Source organism: Schistocerca serialis, chromosome 5, assembly GCF_023864345.2.
Source record: "Schistocerca serialis cubense isolate TAMUIC-IGC-003099 chromosome 5, iqSchSeri2.2, whole genome shotgun sequence".
Taxonomy (NCBI): Eukaryota; Metazoa; Arthropoda; class Insecta; order Orthoptera; family Acrididae; genus Schistocerca; species Schistocerca serialis.
The window spans coordinates 634,263,441-634,284,835 of record NC_064642.1 but is presented as its reverse complement, the minus strand read 5'-3'; the positions used below and the strand labels follow the sequence as shown (position 1 = coordinate 634,284,835).

The following is a 21,395-nucleotide window of genomic DNA, read 5'->3' as shown; positions in this document are numbered from 1 at the left end:
TGAGAGAAGCATTCAACGAATTCGAACATAAAACATTGGCAAACAATCTAAACAAGAACCCTAAAAAGTTTTGGTCATATGTAAAATCGGTAAGCGGATCTAAATCCCCTATTCAGTCACTCGTTGACCACGATGGCACCGAAACAGAGGACGACCGAAGAAAGGCAGAAATACTGAATTCAGTGTTCCGAAACTGTTTCACTGCGGAAAATCGTAACACGGTCCCTGACTTCAGCCGTCGCACGGACGCCAAAATGGAAAATATTGAAATAAACGATATCGGAATTGAAAAACAACTGCTATCACTTAGTAGCGGAAAAGCATCCGGACCAGACGAGATACCCTTAAGATTCTACAGTGATTATGCTAAAGAACTTGCCCCCTTTCTATCAGCAATTTATCGTAGATCGCTGGAAGAACGTAAAGTACCTAGCGACTGGAAGAAAGCGCAGGTCGTTCCCATTTTCAAGAAGGGTCATAAATCAGATGCGAATAATTATAGGCCTATTTCGCTTACGTCAATCTGTTGTAGAATAATGGAACATGTTTTGTGTTCTCGTATTATGACGTTCTTAGATAATACAAATCTCCTTCATCATAACCAACATGGATTCCGCAAACAGAGATCATGTGAAACTCAGCTCGCCCTATTTGCCCAAGAAATTCACAGTGCCGTAGACACTGGCGAGCAGATTGATGCCGTATTCCTGGACTTCAGGAAGGCATTTGATACGGTTCCGCACTTACGTTTAGTGAAAAAAATACGAGCTTACGGAATATCGGACCAGGTTTGTGATTGGATTCAGGATTTCCTAGAAGAAAGAACACAACATGTCATTCTTAACGGTTCAAAATCTGCAGATGTAGAGGTAATTTCCGGAGTACCGCAGGGAAGCGTGATAGGACCTTTATTGTTTACAATATACATAAATGACTTAGTTGACAACATCGGTAGCTCCGTGAGGCTATTTGCAGATGACACGGTTGTCTACAAGAAAGTAGCAACATCAGAAGACTCGTACGTACTCCAGGAGGACCTGCAGAGGATTAATGCATGGTGCGACAGCTGGCAGCTTTCCCTAAACGTAGATAAATGTAATATAATGCGCATACATAGGGGCAGAAATCCATTCCAGTACGATTATGCCATAGGTGGTAAATCATTGGAAGCGGTAACGACCGTAAAATACTTAGGAGTTACTATCCGGAGCGATCTGAAGTGGAATGATCACATAAAACAAATAGTGGGAAAAGCAGGCGCCAGGTTGAGATTCTTAGGAAGAATTCTAAGAAAATGTGACTCATCGACGAAAGAAGTAGCTTACAAAACGCTTGTTCGTCCGATTCTTGAGTATTGCTCATCAGTATGGGACCCTTACCAGGTTGGATTAATAGAAGAGATAGACATGATCCAGCGAAAAGCAGCGCGATTCGTCATGGGGACATTTAGTCAGCGCGAGAGCGTTACGGAGATGCTGAACAAGCTCCAGTGGCGGACACTTCAAGAAAGGCGTTACGCAATACGGAGAGGTTTATTATCGAAATTACGAGAGAGCACATTCCGGGAAGAGATGGGCAACATATTACTACCGCCCACATATATCTCGCGTAATGATCACAACGAAAAGATCCGAGAAATTAGAGCAAATACGGAGACTTACAAGCAGTCGTTCTTCCCACGCACAATTCGTGAATGGAACAGGGAAGGGGGGATCAGATAGTGGTACAATAAGTACCCTCCGCCACACACCGTAAGGTGGCTCGCGGAGTATAGATGTAGATGTAGATGAAATGAAATCTGTCGAAACACCAGCAGTTTCCGATAAGCAGTATAACATCCCAAATATAGAGCCCCTAATTACATCCCTTTTGACAGAAAAAGATATAAAAATTAGTTATCCTCACCCAGGTAGCTACTGGAAACAAAATATTGACACTATTAAAAGTTTGACCAACAGAAATCCTAGGGAACTAACAACATCTATTCCACGGAAAAAAACTAAATGAAAGACTATCAGATGATGAATTAATCTACGAAGCATGAAATTCTAAATAAGGAATTCAAAATATATGCTTTACGAAGCTTAAAACCCACACGAGACAAAGTGATCAGAGATAACATTTATCCAAGAAAAGACTTGTAGCGGCATCGAGCTGTAATTTCGCTGCGACTACAATGAAAAACTTCAATGCAGATGTTAATTCGCTCTCTTGTAGACGTCGCGATAGAAACACGCTTATTGACCGATATTAGATTGTTTCAGACCGATCTGGAATTTTAAAGTTTTTCAAGTATCGTCTTGACGTATTAGTCAAAGTTCTGAAGAAAGGTGATAGAACATTTACCGTTTAGCCAGACAACGGAACAGATATTATACGCAAGGGAAAAGTAACTCGTGTGATACTTAATCAATTCTGGGACTTAGTCGTCGTGATCTGTGATCGTCACGAACATTGAAGGACACAACCATGTACCAGACGCCGACATAAACTCTGCACATAGACTTGAGTAGGAAACATTTACAAGCCATCATGAAGAAATCACAGGTGCGCCGTGTTGTCGGAAGCTGTAGCCAATGTCAGAATTGCTGATGTAAATCGTAGCTTCAGTTCCTTGAATGACAGATCGGTGTGCTTTCCAGTGCAGTGGTTGTTGTTGTGGTCTTCAGTCCTGAGACTGGTTTGATTCAGCCCTCCATGATACTCTATCCTGTGCAAGCTTCTTCATCTACCAGTACCTACTGCAGCCTACATCCTTCTCAACCTGCTTACTGTATTGATCTCTTGGTCTCCCTCTACGATTTTTACCCTCCACGCTGCCCTCCAGTACTAAATTGGTGATACCTTGATGCCTCAGAACATGTCCTACCAACTGATCCCTTCTTCTAGTCAAGTTGTGCCACAAATTCCTCTTCTCCCCAATTATATTCAATACCTCCTCATTAGTTATGTGATCTACCCATCTAATCTTCAGCATTCTTCTGTAGCACCACATTTCGAAAGCTTCTATTCTCTTCTTGTCTAAACTATTTGTCGTCCATGTTTCACTTCCATACATGGCTACACTCCATACAAATACTTTCAAAAACGACTTCCTGACACATAAATCTATACTCGATGTTAACAAATTTCTCTTCTTCAGAAACGCTTTCCTTGCCATTGTCAATCTACATTTTATATCCTCTCTACTTCGACCATCATCACTTATTTTGCTCCCGAAATAGCAAAACTCATCTACTACTTTAAGTGTCTCATTTCCTAATCTAATTCCCTCAGCATCACCCGACTTAATTCGACTACATTCCATTACCCTCGTTTTGCGTTTGTTGATGTTCATCTTATATCCTCCTTTCAAGACACTATCCATTCCGTTCAACTGCTCTTCCAAGTCCTTTGCCGTCTCTGACAGAATTACAATGTCATCGGTGAACCTCAAAGTTTTTATTACTTCTCCATGGATTTTAATACCTACTCCGAACTTTTCTTTTGTTTCCTTTACTGCTTGCTCAATATACAGATTGAATAGCATCGGGGAGAGGCTACAACCCTGTCTCACTCCCTTCCCAACCACTGCTTCCCTTTCATGCCCCTCGACTCTTATAACTGCAGTGGTTAGATAATTCAAAAGTTCAATAAACTCAGTTATAACTTTAATACTTCGTGTCGTCTACATCATTTAATTGAACTTTATTATTTAACTGTGAATAATTATTTTCTTGGTAGATCGCCGAAGCTAAAGGTGATTGAGTGACATTATTAACAGGGAAGAGTAATTGAACATTGTATTGCGACGGTTTCTGTACGTTATTTAGAGAATACATTAGCTCTGGATTTACGACGTAGGGGTTGTTGAATTAGCAACGTAGCGACTAATGAACGACACTATAATCACAAATCAACATCCTCGCAAGACTATAATGTGGCATCGGCTTGAATGGAGAAACTTATAATTCGAGATATATTATCTACATTTGAACATTCATTTGCAAACCGGGAATAAAAACTACTGTTATCAAATGGTTCAAATGGTTCTGAGCACTATGTGACTTTACTTCTGAGGTCATCAGTCCCCTAGAACTTAGAACTACTTAAACCTAACTAACCTAATGACATCACACACATCCATGCCCGAGGCAGGATTCGAACCTGCGACCGCAGCGGCCGCGCGGCTCCAGACTGTAGCGCCTAGAACAGCTCGGCCACTTCGGCCGGCTACTGTTATCAAGTTACGCGTAAGTTTATAAGCCCGTCGCGAACAGGCGAAGGATATTTGGTTTATCGTTTCAAATAAAGGGAGTTGTTGCGGTACCGAGTGGTACAGTCCCTGTGTGTAGCACTAAAGAATGCAGACATCCTTCGAACACCATTGCTTCAATTGTAAGCGAGGGCCGCTTATATATTTCGGTCTGCTGCTTCATCGATACGCGAATATCTCTGAAAGGCAGTTAGTATATGAAACAAACCAAACAAAGCGAGGAGTTTGTTTTAACAGTTACAGATCGGAGTTGTCATGATCGACGGACGCCGACCTGTGTCAACCAGACTTGAACATCCAGCTAGAACCGCCTCCTCAACATGGGTCAAGAATCACTCCTCACCTCCATTGGTCCAATGCTGAAGGGCACAGAGATACCCTTGAATAGATTAACACCGGCATTAGAAGCAAGAAGCATTGGGGAAGGTAGCTTTGGGACACAATGGAGAGGATGAAAAGTCGACACCGGCACACAGACAACTCGTCTCGAATAGCACCAACGGGGCCGAAGCGTTTAACGTCTGCATCCCACGGCCGGATCATCGTTAATAGTGTCATATGCGGTGTGAGGGGATTTTATATGGGATCAAACTGTGTCCTTGATGTGTCTGGCACCAGTGAACGGTGCAGGTGGCTACTGTCCGGAAATTTGCATCCGTATATTGGCCTACAGCACCACGAAAACAACTCGTACCTTCAGCAACACCTTACACTGTCCAACCGCTCATGAACTGTACGACAGTTATCTGATGAATACTCCAGGGACACGAGAGTACTTGTGATATGGTTTCATTACGTCATGGAGTCCATACCTCGATGTATCGTTGCTGTTATCAGGCCTAAAGGGGGTGCTCATGGTACTCCATTAGTATCCCTATATCAGTTTCACCTTACCCTCAAGTGTTTTACAAAGAAAGGTGGTCTATTACAATCACAACTGACGTTCTAGTAGGTTGACAAAGTTGTTGTAAGGCACGTGACGAAGAACCAAATACAAATATACTGGCGGAAAAAGTCGCAAAACCAAAAAGCAGTTGTGCTACATAAACGAAAGTTGGTAGGCTTGTTTCTACTTCTGAAAGATTATGGTTCAAATGGCTCTGAGCACTACGGGACTTAACTTCTGAGGTCATCAGTCCCCTAGAACTTAGAACTACTTAAATCTAACGAACCTAAGGACATCACACACATCCATGCTCGAGGCAGGATTCGAACCTGCGACAGTAGCGGTCACGCGGTTCCAGGCTGTAGCGCCTAGAACCGCTCGGCCATCCCGGCCGGCATGAAAGATTATGTCGGTTCCAATTTCGCGTCAGCTGCACAAGAGTAACGCTAGTAGCGCCTCTATGAGAATGCAAATCAGGTTTGGTTTAAACACGCGCAGTAACGGTCGTGAGTGTTATTTGACTTTGAAATTGGGCTAGGAGAGTTGATGTTAGTCATGAATGCCCTTAGGCGACAAAGGTGCCATTACCAACACCTAACTGAGTTTGAACGACGTCGTGTGACAGAGCTACGAGAAGCTGGATGTTCCTTCTGCGATACTGCAGAAAGACTTGGCAGAAATTGAGACACTGTACATGACTGCTGGCAGCGGTGGTCACGAGAATGTACGGGTGCAGGAAGACCGTGTTCAGGACTTTCACATGGGATTATCGAGAGGGACGACCAACGTGTTCGGCCGACGGCTCTGGCGCATCGTACTGCATTAGCAGAAGCTATAAGATCAGCAGTTGGCACCACAGTGACACAATGAACTGTTACAAATCGGTTACATCAAGGACAGCTCCAAGCCAGACGTCCTGTAGCGTTCATTCCACTGACCGCAAACCAACGCCAATTTCGACTTTAGTGGTGTCAACTGACAGGTTGCTGGAGGGCATGGTTGAGGCCTGTTGTATTTTCTGATGAAGGCTGGTTCTGCCTCTGTACCAGTGATGCCCATGTACTGGCTAGAAGGAGGCTAGCTGAGGGTCTGCAATAGATCGGTCTGCGTGCTAGACACGCTGGATCTACACCTGGAGTTATGGTCTGGGGTATGATTTCGTATGACAGCAGGAGCACTCTCGTGGTTATCCCAAGCACCCTGACTGTGAATTTGTGCGTGAATCTAGAGATTCGACCTTCCATTCATGAACAGCATTATAGGTGGTGCTTTCCAATAGGACAACGCTCACCCACATACCGCTCTTCTAACCCAAAACACTCTATTGAGAATCGACGTGTTGCCTTGGCCTGCTCGATCACCAGATTTGTGTCCGATCGAGCGCTTATGGGACGTCGTCGGCCGACAACACCAGCGTTATCCACAAACTGCATTAACCGTCTTTGTATTAACCAACCAAGAGCAATAGGCAAGGCACTCCATCCGGCACCTGTGCACATCCGGCACATGCACGGTTGCATGGTTGCATTCAATATTCTGGCCGTTACACCGGTTATTAACGTACCAGCATTACATATTTGGAATGGCTTATAACGCGCTAACATTAACCTGTGACTTCGCAATGTTAATCGCTTAAATATGTTACCTAAACAAATGTATGCACGAAATTTCATTGCTCTGCATTAATTACATTTTGGTGCGGCGATTTTTTTTCCGTCAGTATACTTGTAGGGAGTGCCGAATAACTCAGCCTCACGGCCGCACGCCTGGGTCGAGGCTCTCGGAGACCTTCACGGGCAAGGCCGAAGGCAACAAAAAATTCGAATTCACGTAAGACCTTGACGGGTAGGAGAGGACGGTGGAATCAAGTGCTGCATTTGGAAGAGATCAAGTTAAATGTGCCCGTCTCCGAACGACGACCACGTGAACAAGTTAAATGTGTCGCCATCCGAAGGACACACGTACAAGGGAATGAAACGCTGTCAAACTGGTGATGAAACTTTTTTGGTTAGCATTGGTATAACGGTGTTCAAACACCAGAGATAGCGGCTAACTCCAGGTTTGTTGGAGAAATTAATTCTGAAAGCTTTTCTCGAGTTTATAACGATTCTGAAGGTATGTTTAGATGTGCCTATTTTACTGCAATATTTGACTGCAATATTGGAGCAATGTGGCTGCAATATACGGCAATTACAGAGCAACTATTTAAATATAAAACATCTATTGTATGAACTGTCAAAAAATTACAATAAATACTCACAGTATCATACGAAAATATTACGCCATACTGTATGGCTCTGAGCACGATGGGACTTAACTTCTGAGGTCATCGGTCCCCTAGAACTTAGAACTACTTAAACCTAACTAACCTAAGGACATCACACACACCCATGCCCGAGGCAGGATTCGAACCTGCGACCGTAGCGGTCGGGCGGTTCCAGACTGTAGCGTCTAGAACCGCTCGGCCACCCTGGCCGGAGCCATAGTGTGTAGTGTGTAGTGTGAACTATAACGAGAACAGTCACCAAATATAATCACACCAGATGTTATATATATGTCAGGACAATTCGCAGATGTAATTGAAACAGGTGTTGTAATAATCAATAAATGTTTTACTTACAAGGTCTTCCGTTTTCTTTACAGTCCCACACAGTGGAATTGTGTTTTGTTCTAGAAAATATTTAAAAATGAAAAAAAACTACAGATATTCTACTGTATTTTTCATACTGTTAATCTGTTTTCGCTGAGCGAGATCACCGCCACACAAACGACTATGGGCTATGGTTATCAAACTTAATATGGCATTAGAAAACATGTACGGAATTCGTGCAGGGAAGAAGCTATAGTTGTTTATGATAACAGTAACAAAGAACCTCAAAACTAACACAGAACTACATGTACGGAATTCTCAGGTGGCACAAATCATATTATACTTACAAGTCACAAACTACGTCTCAGTGTAAAAATATGGTTCAGGTTACAAATATCACGAGTGTTTCATGAGGAGTGACACACACACCTATACTCGTAGAACGTTTAAACAGCAGGATATTTCGAAATTTAATACAGTTATAGCAGAAGCCTGAAGTGGTACGCGATGTTCAGTGAACTCAAGTGTGAACCCATGGAAGGAAGACTATCATTTCGCGGAACACTATTGAGAAAATTTAGTGAACCGACATTTGAAGCTGACTGCAGAACGATTATATTGCCACCAACATAAATTTCGCGTAAGGGTCACGAATAAAAGAGAAACTAGAGTTCGTACGGTGGCGTATTGTCAGTCGCTTTTCCCTCGCTCTGTTTGCGTGTGGAACAGGGAAGCAAATGATTATTAGTGGTACAAGGTACGATCAGCCACGCACCGTACTATTGCAGATACAGGCGTAAATTTAGATGTAGAAGGTAAATGCAAGGCTGTGGTTTGGGCAGTATATTGTGTTACTGAAGGTACAGGTTTCTTGCGTGCTGCTGTAGGCAGACATACGTATGCGAATGGTCTGACAATAGACACCTGTAGTTCGGCGGTGAGAGACGATGACAGACGCTTGAATGGGGAAAGATAGATGCGGCGCATAGGAAAATTAAAGAGACCTTTGGGAAAAGAGAAGCATCTCTATCAATATTGAGAGCACATATGACAAGCCTGCACGAAGCAAATATAAGAAGTATGAATGTTGCAAGGAATGCATAGAGGGGAAAGATTTCAAAAAAATGTTACAGAAAGAGATGAAGAAATTATTAAAGACAGATGCAAGATATGATACTACGAGGGGCATTTGATAGAGTTGTGAAACAAGTCCCTCAAAGTAGATTAATTATTCCAATCTTTGGAAGAGCCAGTCATAACATCATAACAAAGCTATTTCACTTGGTATGCATGCCATGTCAGACTGGAGAAATCCTCTCAGGCTTCAAGCAGAATGGAAGTTCTTATTCCAAGGAAGGCAGGTGCGGACAGGTGGCAATACTACCGAACATTCAGTTTAATAAGTTATGGTTGCAAAATACTGAAATGAATTATTCACAGAAGAATGGAAAAATTGGTGGAAGCCGATCTCGGGAAAAATCAGCTTGAATTATAGAGAAATGTATGGCCGGCCGTTGTGGCCGAGTGGTTCTAGGCGCTTCAGTCCGGAACGGCACGACTGCTACTGTCGTAGGTTCCAATCCTGCCTCGGACATGGGCTGAAATCTATCCATGATTTAATCTGTAACTTGAGAAGGCAAACCAGGGAACATTTGGAAACGGAATTAGAGTTCAAGGAGAAGAAATAAAAGTTTTTCTGTTTGCCAATAATACTGAAATTCTGCCAGAGACATGGAAGGACGTGTAAGAGTAGTTGAATAGAATAGATAGTGTCTTGAGGCTATAAAATGAGTACCAACAAAGGGAAAGGATAATGAAATGCAATCGCATTAAATCAGGTGCTGATAGAATTATATTAGAAAATGAGAAACTAAAATTAATGGATGAGTTTCGCTTTCTGGGTAACAAAATACCTGACGATGGCCGCAGAAGAAAATGTTTGAGTCATAAGCCGTCTGACTGGTTTGATGCGGCCCGCCACGAATTCCTTGACTGCGCCAACCTCTTCATTTCAGAGTAGCGCTTGGTCCTTGCGTCCTCAGTTATTTGTTGGATGTATTTCAATCTATGTCTTCCCCTATGAGCTTTTAACCTCTACAGTTCCATTTATTATCATAGAGGTTATTCCCTGATGCGTGAATTCATGTCCTGTCATCTTATCCCTTCTTCTCGTCATTGTTTTCCGCAAGTTCCTTTCTTCTCCGATTCTGCGGAGAACTCGTCATTCCTTACCTTAACAGTCCACTTAATTTTCAGGATTCTTCTGTAGCACCACATCTTAAGGGCTTCGATTCTGTTTTGCTTTTTGCTACAGAATAATGTTGGAAATTATCTGCGTCGAATAACTAGTAAGGACGTATTGAATCGATTGGTGATACATGGAAACTCAGTTTGACTAAAGGAAGGGGCAGATTGATAGAAGAACCCCAAGGCATCTAGGATTCGTTAGTCCGGTAATGGAAGGAAGTGTTTGCGGATGGATGGAGGGAGGGCCGGATTAAAACTGTGTCGGGAATCTGTCCTGCATACAGTAAAAATGGTTCAAATGGCTCTGAGCACTATGGGACTTAACATCTGTGGTCATCAGTCCCCTAGAACTACGTAAACGTAACTAACCTAAGGACATCACACACATCCATGCCCGAGGCAGGATTCGAACCTGCGACCGTAGCGGTCACGCGGTTCCAGACTGAAGCGCCCAGAACAACACGGCCACACCGTCCGGCTGCATACAGTAATCAGATTCAATTTTACGTAGGTTGTTCTGGTTATACGAGATGAAGAGGCTTGCACAGGATAGGCTAGCATGGGCATCACTGCGGTTTTCGGGCTGAAGACCACAGCAAGCAATAAATGAAACTGAGTAAGTGGATTTTACGGGTGTATGGGAATTGGGGAGAGGTGGCTGGAGTGTTAGGTTACGTTTTTGCGATAAGAGGAGAGTTACATTTTATCTATAGTGTTAGCTATTTATTAGTTCCACTTCATTCCTATACGTTCTGCTGATTCCAGTTCTTTACTGAGTGTTGTATATGAGGTTAATCAAGTGGCTGTGGACAGCCCACAACACGTCGTCAGCAAATACATCACGCACTTCGTGTCCTACTTATGTGTACATATTTTGCATTCGTTTTCGATAACATGTTTTGCAATTTCTCCCACATTGTGCGCCATTTTTCACTTGGAGTAGCTCATCATAACTGTAATTATGTGCCCGTGAAATTCATGATAGAAGCCGGTGTAGTGCTCGTGTCAGCGCCGTTTCAATAGATTTTTTTTTATCAAATAAATGTTTTTGATAATGATGTAGAAATAAGTTGGTGGCGTCCTACGGAAAGGACCTTTACAATTCGCCTGCGATGCTCTTGAAATGCAACGGAACGAGAAGTCGGTTTTAGTGCAGCCCGGGTTTCTCCTGTGAAACATTTTCCACGATCTGTTATTTAAATCGCACACTTCTTCAGACGTCATATGTCGGACAACAGCAGATCGTTGCCTTCCGAAGCCTTTCGCAACGGGGCTATTAAGTATGTCCCGCTCTTCTGTAAACGAGCCTCTAGTCTCAAAAGCGCGTGCGTTACTCGAACAGTTGAGAACGGACATTCGACTGTTTTATCGCACATATTAGTTGTTGAAACCTCATGCCTGTCCACTTTATGCAATAGCAAAGCGTCACAAAGCATCGTACATTCTTCTAGCAATAGTTGTTTCTTTTGTCAACTTATGTAACATCAAAACGCAGAAAGATCATTCGCGCCTTTAATTTAGCTCTGAAAACTGTATATTAAACGTATAATGTTCACAAGTTAACCTGCTTACTAGATCAGGAGTACATTCATACTGGTTTCAGGTTATGTGACGCAGTGGCTGTGGGAAGACTTAAAATGTATTGCTTCCAGAATGTTACATGCTGTATACAAGGGGATATATAGAACAATTAAATATGTATTCTATGAATAAATGTTCGTCAACTACGTGTATTACGAATCTTTTTTACTGTCATATATGTTTAGGAGTGAAAGCTCGATTTTCTGAGTTTTTAAGTTTCAGCTGAAGATTTTCGTTAGTACCTGGTGAAAGGCTCACACACGAGGAACGTTAGGTAGTTAAATAAAAGAAATGGTTCCTGGTGAACAATAAACTAGAACACTATCCGTAGGTTATAAAAATGTTCAAATGTGTGTGAAATCTTATGGGACTTAACTGCTAACGTCATCAGTCCCTAAGCTTACACACTACGTAACCTAAATTATCCGAAGGTCAAACACGCATGCCCATGCCCGAGGGAGGACTCGAATCTCCGCCGGGATCAGCCGCACAGAGTTACAAATAGCTAGATTTTGCAAGAACCTGCTTCCTCTTAGACTATGCCAAGACTCATCCATGTCACTAGAACTTCACAGTTCGCCACACGTAGGCGAACGTCACAGTTCGCCACATGTAGGCCAAAGAGACAGGAACATTGCGCTGAAATTTAGTAAATACATTTAATTTTCAGCATCGGAATAAATATCCATAGCAGCCAGTTTGCTTGTATCTAGACACACTGCTGACATTGTAAAAAACCTACACAAGGATATTACATATCACTACACTGAGTTGACGAAAGTCACGGGACAGCGATATGCACATGGCGGTAGTACCCCGCAAACAAGGTATAAAAGGACAGTGAAATGCCGAACCTGTCATTTGTTCTCAGGTGATTCAAGTGACGGAAATTAACAGACTTCCAACGCGAAATTGTAGTTGGAGCTAGACGCATGGGACATTCCATTTCGGAAATCGTTAGGGAATTCAATATTCCGAGATCCACAGTGCCAAGAGTGTGCTGAGAATACCAAATTTCAGGCATAACCTCTCACCAAGGACAACTCAGTGGCCGACGGGCTTCGCTTAACGACCGCGAGCGGCGGAGTTTGAGCGGAGTTGTCAGTGCTAACAGACAAGCAACACTGCGTGAAAGAACCGCATAAGTCGATGAGGGACGTACGATGAACGTATCCGTTAGGACCTTGGGACTAAATTTGGCATTAATGGACTATGGCACCAGAGGACTGACATGTGTGCCTTTGCTAACAGCATGACATTGCATGTAGCGCCTCTCCTGGGCCAGTGACCATATCGGTTGGATTCTAGACGACTGGAAAACTTTGGTGTGGTCAGATAAATGCCGATTTCAGTTGGTAAGAGCTGCTGATAAGGTTCGATTGAGGTACAGATCCCAAGAAGCCAAGGACCCAAATTGGCTATATTTAGCTGCTTGGAGACCATTTGTAGCCGCTCATGGACATTGTATACCCGAATAACGATGAAATTTTTATGGATGAAAATGCGCCATATCACCCGGCAAAAACGTTCTCGATTGGTTTGAAGAACATTGTGGACAATTCGAGTGAATTATTTGGTTATCCAGATGGCCCGACATGAACCCCACTGAACATTTATGGGACACGATCTAGAGAACAACTCGCGCACAAAATCCTGCACCGGCAACAATTTCGCAAGTATGCGCGACCACAGAGGCAGCATGACTCAATATTACTGCAGGGGACTTTCAACGATCGAAATGGTTCTAAGCACTATGGGACTTAACATCTGAGGTCATCAGTCCTCTAGACTTAGAGCTACTTAAACATAACCAACCTAAGGACATCACACACATCCATGTCTGAGGCAGGATTCGAAACTGCGACAGTAGCAGCAGCGCGGTTCCGGACTGAAGCGCCTAGAACCGCTCGGCCACAGCGGCCGGCAGTTTCAGCGACTTGAGTCCATGCCACGTAGAGTTGTTGCACTACGTCGGGTAAAAGGAGGTCCGACACGATATTAGGAGTATCCCATGACTTTTGTCACCTCAGTGGAAAGCCACCAGATCGGTCATTCAGGAACATCTAGAATTTTTTTCACAAAACTGTTCAATCACATCACATGCAGAATTAATAAAGAGAAAACTGTAGCTCTCAACAGTTCTAAGAATTTTTGGCTTAAAGAATTCTACCTACAGAAGGCTCTTCTTTCATACTTTTCTTAACTTACTTCCAAAAATCAACTCATTCCCATTTTTTGTAGACACTTTCATAAGAAACCTTCATTACGTCGTTTCTTTATGATTACTCATAGCTATAAGAAAATTTTGATAGCTTGTTCAGGAATCGTGTATCCAGAGTTAGCTAAATCTTTATACAACTACTTTGAGTTAAATGTCTGAGACTTTAAAAAAACAATGTGGCCAATGTTTTGAGATATCTCACTATTGTCGCGAAAATGACAAATAACATAATGAAATTTAATGGTGGTCTATCAGTGAGGCAGATTGTCACCAAATCCCGGTATTTTACAGCGTTGTAGTTTGACTTCCACATGGACTCACGTGTTCTTTCTATTTATTTAACAATATAACCTCCCTCGTGTATGAGTCATAACATGCCATGACGAAAAACTCGTAATGAAACTAGAATATTTATGTAACTGACACAATTACTTTTAGAACGTGTATTGGCCCGAGAGCTAAATTTGACAAGAACTACATAGAAAGTATTGTATCTTAATCGATTAATAGATATCCATTCAGTGTCTTTTTGGGTAGCATATGTCACTGATGCAAGCTACATATATATTTCAAAATCATTAATATGAATGTGAAAGTCACAGTTTCAATTTAACAATGTGAAATTGTATCAATTTTATAATTGATTCCATGTTATTCAACAAGTTGTTCAGAAGTAGTATTTTTATTACTAATAATACAGCAATAGTGTTACGTTGACACTGAAAATTAAAACACTGAAGTAGGAAAAAACGAATTAACAGTAGGAAGAAAATCGTGAGTGCAACAAAATACCAAACTACTGTTCTCAAAGTGGAGAAACGGAAATAAACTTCAAAAAGACCATGGTATTTGCTTTCGAGACAATGCTCAATCTGTTATTTAGTCTTATAACAAACAGTCAGTGCTAAAATTATACAACAGTACTGTTGTGTGGGTGAACAGTTTCATCAACAAAAACTGACATGCGTCAACAAGTAAATCAGTGAATACGAAATATGATCAAAGTGAAGAAAAATATTTAAATCTGTCGGTATAATGATGTACCAAAGAAACGTAGACTTTAGAACATAATTCCTATACACGCTCAATTTCCTCATTATATCTTCGCAGAAAGCTCCTAGGCAACATAATTAAAGCTAATATATTAACCGGAAAAAAGGCAAGTCACTATCCATACCAAAAACTCCATTCGTTTCAACTACACTCCTGGAAATTGAAATAAGAACACCGTGAATTCATTGTCCCAGGAAGGGGAAACTTTATTGACACATTCCTGGGGTCAGATACATCACATGATCACACTGACAGAACCACAGGCACATAGACACAGGCAACAGAGCATGCACAATGTCGGCACTAGTACAGTGTATATCCACCTTTCGCAGCAATGCAGGCTGCTATTCTTCCATGGAGACGATCGTAGAGATGCTGGATGTAATCCTGTGGAACGGCTTGCCATGCCATTTCCACCTGGCGCATCAGTTGGACCAGCGTTCGTGCTGGACGTGCAGACCGCGTGAGACGACGCTTCATCCAGTCCCAAACATGCTCAATGGGGGACAGATCCGGAGATCTTGCTGGCCAGGGTAGTTGACTTACACCTTCTAGAGCACGTTGGGTGGCACGGGATACATGCGGACGTGCATTGTCCTGTTGGAACAGCACGTTCCCTTGCCGGTCTAGGAATGGTAGAACGATGGGTTCGATGACGGTTTGGATGTACCGTGCACTATTCAGTGTCCCCTCGACGATCACCAGTGGTGTACGGCCAGTGTAGGAGATCGCTCCCCACACCATGATGCCGGGTGTTGGCCCTGTGTGCCTCGGTCGTATGCAGTCCTGATTGTGGCGCTCACCTGCACGGCGCCAAACACGCATACGACCATCATTGGCACCAAGGCAGAAACGACTCTCATCGCTGAAGACGACACGTCTCCATTCGTCCCTCCATTCACGCCTGTCGCGACACCACTGGAGGCGGGCTGCACGATGTTGGGGCGTGAGCGGAAGATGGCCTAACGGTGTGCGGGACCGTAGCCCAGCTTCATGGAGACGGTTGCGAATGGTCCTCGCCGATACCCCAGGAGCAACAGTGTCCCTAATTTGCTGGGAAGTGGCGGTGCGGTCCCCTATGGCACTGCGTAGGATCCTACGGTCTTGGCGTGCATCCGTGCGTCGCTGCGGTCCGGTCCCAGGTCGACGGGCACGTGCACCTTCCGCCGACCACTGGCGACAACATCGATGTACTGTGGAGACCTCACGCCCCACGTGTTGAGCAATTCGGCGGTACGTCCACCCGGCCTCCCGCATGCCCACTATACGCCCTCGCTCAAAGTCCGTCAACTGCACATACGGTTCACGTCCACGCTGTCGCGGCATGCTACCAGTGTTAAAGACTGCGATGGAGCTCCGTATGCCACGGCAAACTGGCTGACACTGACGGCGGCGGTGCACAAATGCTACGCAGCTAGCGCCATTCGACGGCCAACACCGCGGTTCCTGGTGTGTCCGCTGTGCCGTGCGTGTGATCATTGCTTGTACAGCCCTCTCGCAGTGTCCGGAGCAAGTATGGTGGGTCTGACACACCGGTGTCAATGTGTTCTTTTTTCCATTTCCAGGAGTGTAGTTTACCATTTTAAGTTCCGATTTCCGTTACATTAGCGTACAGTACGACTATAAGTAAATCACAACGGGAAACATTCCGAGGTTTAATATAATGTCTAGACTCCAGAAGGGGCAACTGCTCCTTCTTGCCAGCCTTGCGGACGTCTATGTCATTGTCGATATCGAGTACTGTAATTATGTTTCTCCTCATACGCTGTCAGTATTACTGTCAATATGATGACGTACTGCCAGAATTTTGATGATGAAAAGTTCACTGAAGATCTTCCCTGCACCGAGACTATTTTGAGCCTTTGGATGGAAAACAGGAATAACTTTTACCGAAATCACCTCGGATTGTTACTTCTCTACTCTCCAATAATCACTAGGCGGAGACAAGAGTACGTGGTGTTCCACAGCTTTGAAATATGGGAAGGTCTTTTCGCACAGTTCTTTCCTAAGCGTTACGCGTTTCAAAATTTCGTTATCAGACTGAAGGTATGGAATAAAGCGTACAAGGAGATTAACGAATCCAGTATGCACATAATAACATAATTATGTAACTTAGTAATCCATACAGAGAATTTTAAGTATAACATTGAACGTACATTTAAAAAAACCTCATCAAAGTGAGAACATGGGCTGAATATAATACAGACCTCATCTCATAAAGGCGTATTTGAAAGTGGCGTTATCTATTCGAACAGAAGCGGTGCCAAACTGACTGCAGCTATTGAGGTACCTAAGAAGTAGACAAAGGCTGGTAGGTGGCACTGTCATTGGCCACAGAAATGAAGAATAACTTTACAAAGAACTATACATTGCGATGAACTATACAACACCGTTAACAACTTGACAAAGAAACAATTATGCTACTTTTATGGAAGAGAAACTCAAAATTGACAGAAGGTGAAATTCACATAGCATGAAATATGCGTCGTTAGGTGGCATCGTGAACAACGTCACAGAAGTAGTCGTTAGTCAATTATCAAAACTGGTTAGTTCAATGTACAGAAACAAAATGTAAGCTGTGAAAGGTAAAGGCTACAGTCATCATAAAATAAAATTTTATTCAAATATGACCGAATGTACTCATATTACAAAAGTAGAACACGTAATAAAAGACGTGCAACATAATCATTTAGGTGATCCTAGATTAGTGGCAACAACTTGGAATAAGAGGAAACCGTTACTACAATTGAAAGGATTTTTGTTTTTTAAAAGAACTTCTACATCTACAAGAATACTCTGAAAACAACATTTTAGTGCCTGGCAGAGGGTTCACCGAACCACCTTCACAATAATTCTCTGTTATTCCAATCTCGTACAGCGCTCGGAAAAAACGAACACGTATATCTTTCCATGCGAGCTCTGATTTCCCTTATTTTATTATGGTGGTCATTTCTCATGGTATAGTATCCTTCCTTCATGGTACAGTATTAGATTGTAATAACAGGCCAGCTTTTATCACTTTACAACCTTTATTAACATAAATGCTGCAAGAGTATGACCAACAGTAGTCATACTACAATTGTCAAACATACACTGGATTACATGCAAAAGAACTTTTTAAGTAAGCCTAAATAAGTGGTAACAATTTGAAGTGAAATAATAGACAACGAAAGCATCAAATATATGTATATGAGATGAAATCCGTATTATATTCAGCCTATGTGCTCAGTTTCGTGAGCTTTTTACTAATGTTTGATACAAATGCAAGTGCGATATTAACTGAAAATTCTGGGTATGGCTTACTAAGGTGGCTACTTCCGTTATTTTGTACATATCGTTAACTTCACTATACACTTTATTCCACAGCTTCTGTCTGGTGATGATGATGATGTTTGGTTTGTGGGGCGCAGAACTGCGCCGTCATCAGCGCCCGTACAATGTCCCAATTTTTATGTAGTCCAATTTTTTCACAACCCAATCTAGCCACTGTCACGAATGATGATGAAATGATGAGGACAACACAAACACCCAGTTCCTGGGCAGAGAAAATCCCCAACCCTGCCGGGAATCGAACCCAGGACCCTGTGATCCCGAGGCAGTAACGCTAGCCACTAGACCACGAGCTGCGGACCTTCCGTCCGGTGATGGAATTTTTAAACGTCTGAATTTCTAAAGAATTGTGCATTTAAGATCTTTCCATATTTCAAAGTTGTGCCAAATCTGAATGGTCGTCTTTCGATTAGATTAGATTAATTATTCATTGCATAGACCCATAAAAGAGGGAATCCTCCTGGGTGTGGATCATGTCAGATAAATACATTACAAAAATGTAATTAGAAAAACTTGAGTTTCATTAATTTTAGTGATCGTCAGGCAATATGTACATGAAATAAATGTAAACTTCTAATATTTACAGGTTTAATACTTACATCTGCTTTCCTTAAAAACATCATTCAGACATTTGATAGTTTCTTGGCTATTACAACCAAGTATTGTCAAAAATTAAAGTAAATTAGTCATTTCAGTGATCCTCAGTTAAGAACAGTCAGATTATGTACAAGATTTAAAATTAAACTTCCACTATTTACAGACTTAAGGCTTACATCTACTTTCCATACATCCATCATTCACACAGCAGGTAGTTACTTGGCTGTTACAACCAAGTATTGTCAAAAATTGAAGTATAATAAATTTTCATTAAAATGTTGAGAAACTCACGGATGAAGTAGAAGGAGTTGGCCACCAAAAATTCTTTTAAATTATGTTTAAATTGTGCCTTGTCTGAAACTAAACTCTTAACGGTTGCTGGTAACTTATTGAAAATATGCGTTGCTGAATACTGGATTCCTTTCTGGGCAAGAGTAAGTGATTTTAAATCTTTATGTATAGTGTTCTTATTCCTAGTATTGATACTGTGTACTAAGCAGTTAGTTGAAAAAAGAGATGTATTATTTACAACAAACTTCATTAAGGAATAAATATTCTGAGAAGCTGTTGATAATATCCCCAATTCTTTGAATAGGTTTCGACATGATGTTCTTGGATTTACACTACGCATTTCTCTCGTTATACGCACGCTTCTGTACTCTAAAAAATTTTTCTCTGTTTGTGCAGTTACCCCAAAATATGATACCATATGACATAATGGAGTGAAAATAAGCAAAATATTCCAGTTTTTTTATATTTATATCTCCTATACCTGACCTCATTCGCATTGCAAACACAGACTTGTTTAGGCGCTTTAGCAGTTCGTTAGTATGTTGCTCCCAACTGAATTTATTATCAAGTTGTAATCCCAAGAATTTTACACTCTCAACTTCTCCTATTTCCATGTCATCATATTTTATACACACACCATAAGGAAAGCCGTTGGAAGTTCTGAACTGTATATAGTGGGTCTTTTCAAAGTTTAATGACAGTGAATCGGCTATGAACCACTTATTAATCTCAGTAAAATTTTGATTAGCTGCCCTTTCTAAATTTGTATTTGATTTACTATTTATTGCAATGTTTGTATCATCTGCAAATAAGACAAACTTGGCATCTGGTAATGTGACAGATGACCGGTCATTAATATACACAAGAAACAGTGGTAGACCTAGTATGGAACCTTGGGGAACACCTCATGTAATTTCTTCCCAGTCAGATGATGTATGATTGCCTACTGCTGAAGTGTTACGTAATGATCAATGCTGTGATTCACACAGCCAAACGCCTTTGACAAGTCACAGAATATGCCACTTGCCTCTAATTTGTTGTCCAGTTAATTAATGACATTTTCCCTGTAAGTGTAAATAGCTTTCTCAATAACAGAACCCTTAAGGAACCCAAACTGTGGGTTTGACAGTATGTTATTTCCACTAAGGTGCTTAAGTAGGCGCTTTCCCTACAATGGATGTATTTCCCCATCAAGTAATGGAGTACGGAGTGTGGCGTGGCTCACCGTCGTCCTGAAGATGTCAGCGTCGTACGAGAAGACGTAGGCGCCAGCAGTCGCCGCCATCATGACCAACGACAACGCCGCGCCGGCGGTCGCACTGCGCGGGCTTTCCATTGCTACTCGCGCCGCGCCGACCGGCGGGCCACACATATAGCGAGCTGTCTCGTGGTCCAGTAGCGACCTAGGGGGGGGGGGAGGGGGGGGGGGGGAGGGCTGAAGGCCGTACGCAGCCGTGGCCCAGTACCTCGGCCCGCAAGGTCGCGAGCGACGACCCCGTCTGCTGGGGGGGGGGGGGGGGGCGGGGGGGGGGGCGTGGCGCCCCAACAGCGCCACCCGCTCCAGTTATGACACAGCACGTCGTTTATCCCTGGAGCTCGCTGCTCCTGGGGGTAGAGGAGCGGTTTGGCCGACCTCACACTGGACAAGTTAGCTGACGTCGACGTGGAGCTGTACGAGTTTTGTGACCTCACTGCCTGTCATTTCACACTGAGGAGCCATTGCCTAGCATAGAACACAAAATAAGGGCTGCAATATTTCGTCTACGTGCTACAAAAGGAGGAACCAATACGAGGCTTGTAATATTATTGGATTTCAGTTAATTTGCATGTGAGATATTTGTCATTAAAGAAAAGAGCAGCCAACGAGCTGTAGTTCGTAAAGATGCTAAGCATCACAGCGCGAGAGTAAAGAGATGAAATACTTTTGTTTAATGTGCGCATATACCAAAACGCGCGTCCAGCGTACAAATACTCTAAATAAACACTTTGACCCGCTGGACGCAGATATATAAAATCATTGCCGCAGCGCTTGATAACAAGAAGCTGCGAAACAGCTATCTTTTGTTAAGAAATATTCTAGAGACTTCATTATCCCTTGTACTTTTGATCGCCGACATTTTAAGACGTACTACATAGCATTGCTACATGTTGTATTTTTATTTTGTGTAAAAACTATGTGAAACGACGAACAAACGTTTCTGTAACTCGCGTGTGGATACAATGTACTTACGCACACGCCAGGACATCTAATTTTAAGAAGGAACGGACTGACAAAGCAGCGATTATTGGACTGCGCCATTACAAAAGAAATATCAGATGTAAGTCATGCATTTATTGTGTGTTT

General features: G+C 42.6%; 1 protein-coding gene across 1 annotated transcript in view; it reads right to left on the bottom strand.

Moving 5' to 3' along the window:
- The window catches only part of LOC126482150 (lipase 3-like), a 128,973-nt gene extending 108,550 nt beyond the window's left edge, over positions 1 to 20,423 (bottom strand). Inside the window, exon 1 of the mRNA XM_050106127.1 lies at positions 20,277 to 20,423. Within this exon, the coding sequence (XP_049962084.1) occupies positions 20,277 to 20,423 (147 nt within the window). The remainder of the gene's footprint in view (positions 1 to 20,276) is intronic.
- Between the last annotated feature and the right edge of the window lie 972 nt (positions 20,424 to 21,395).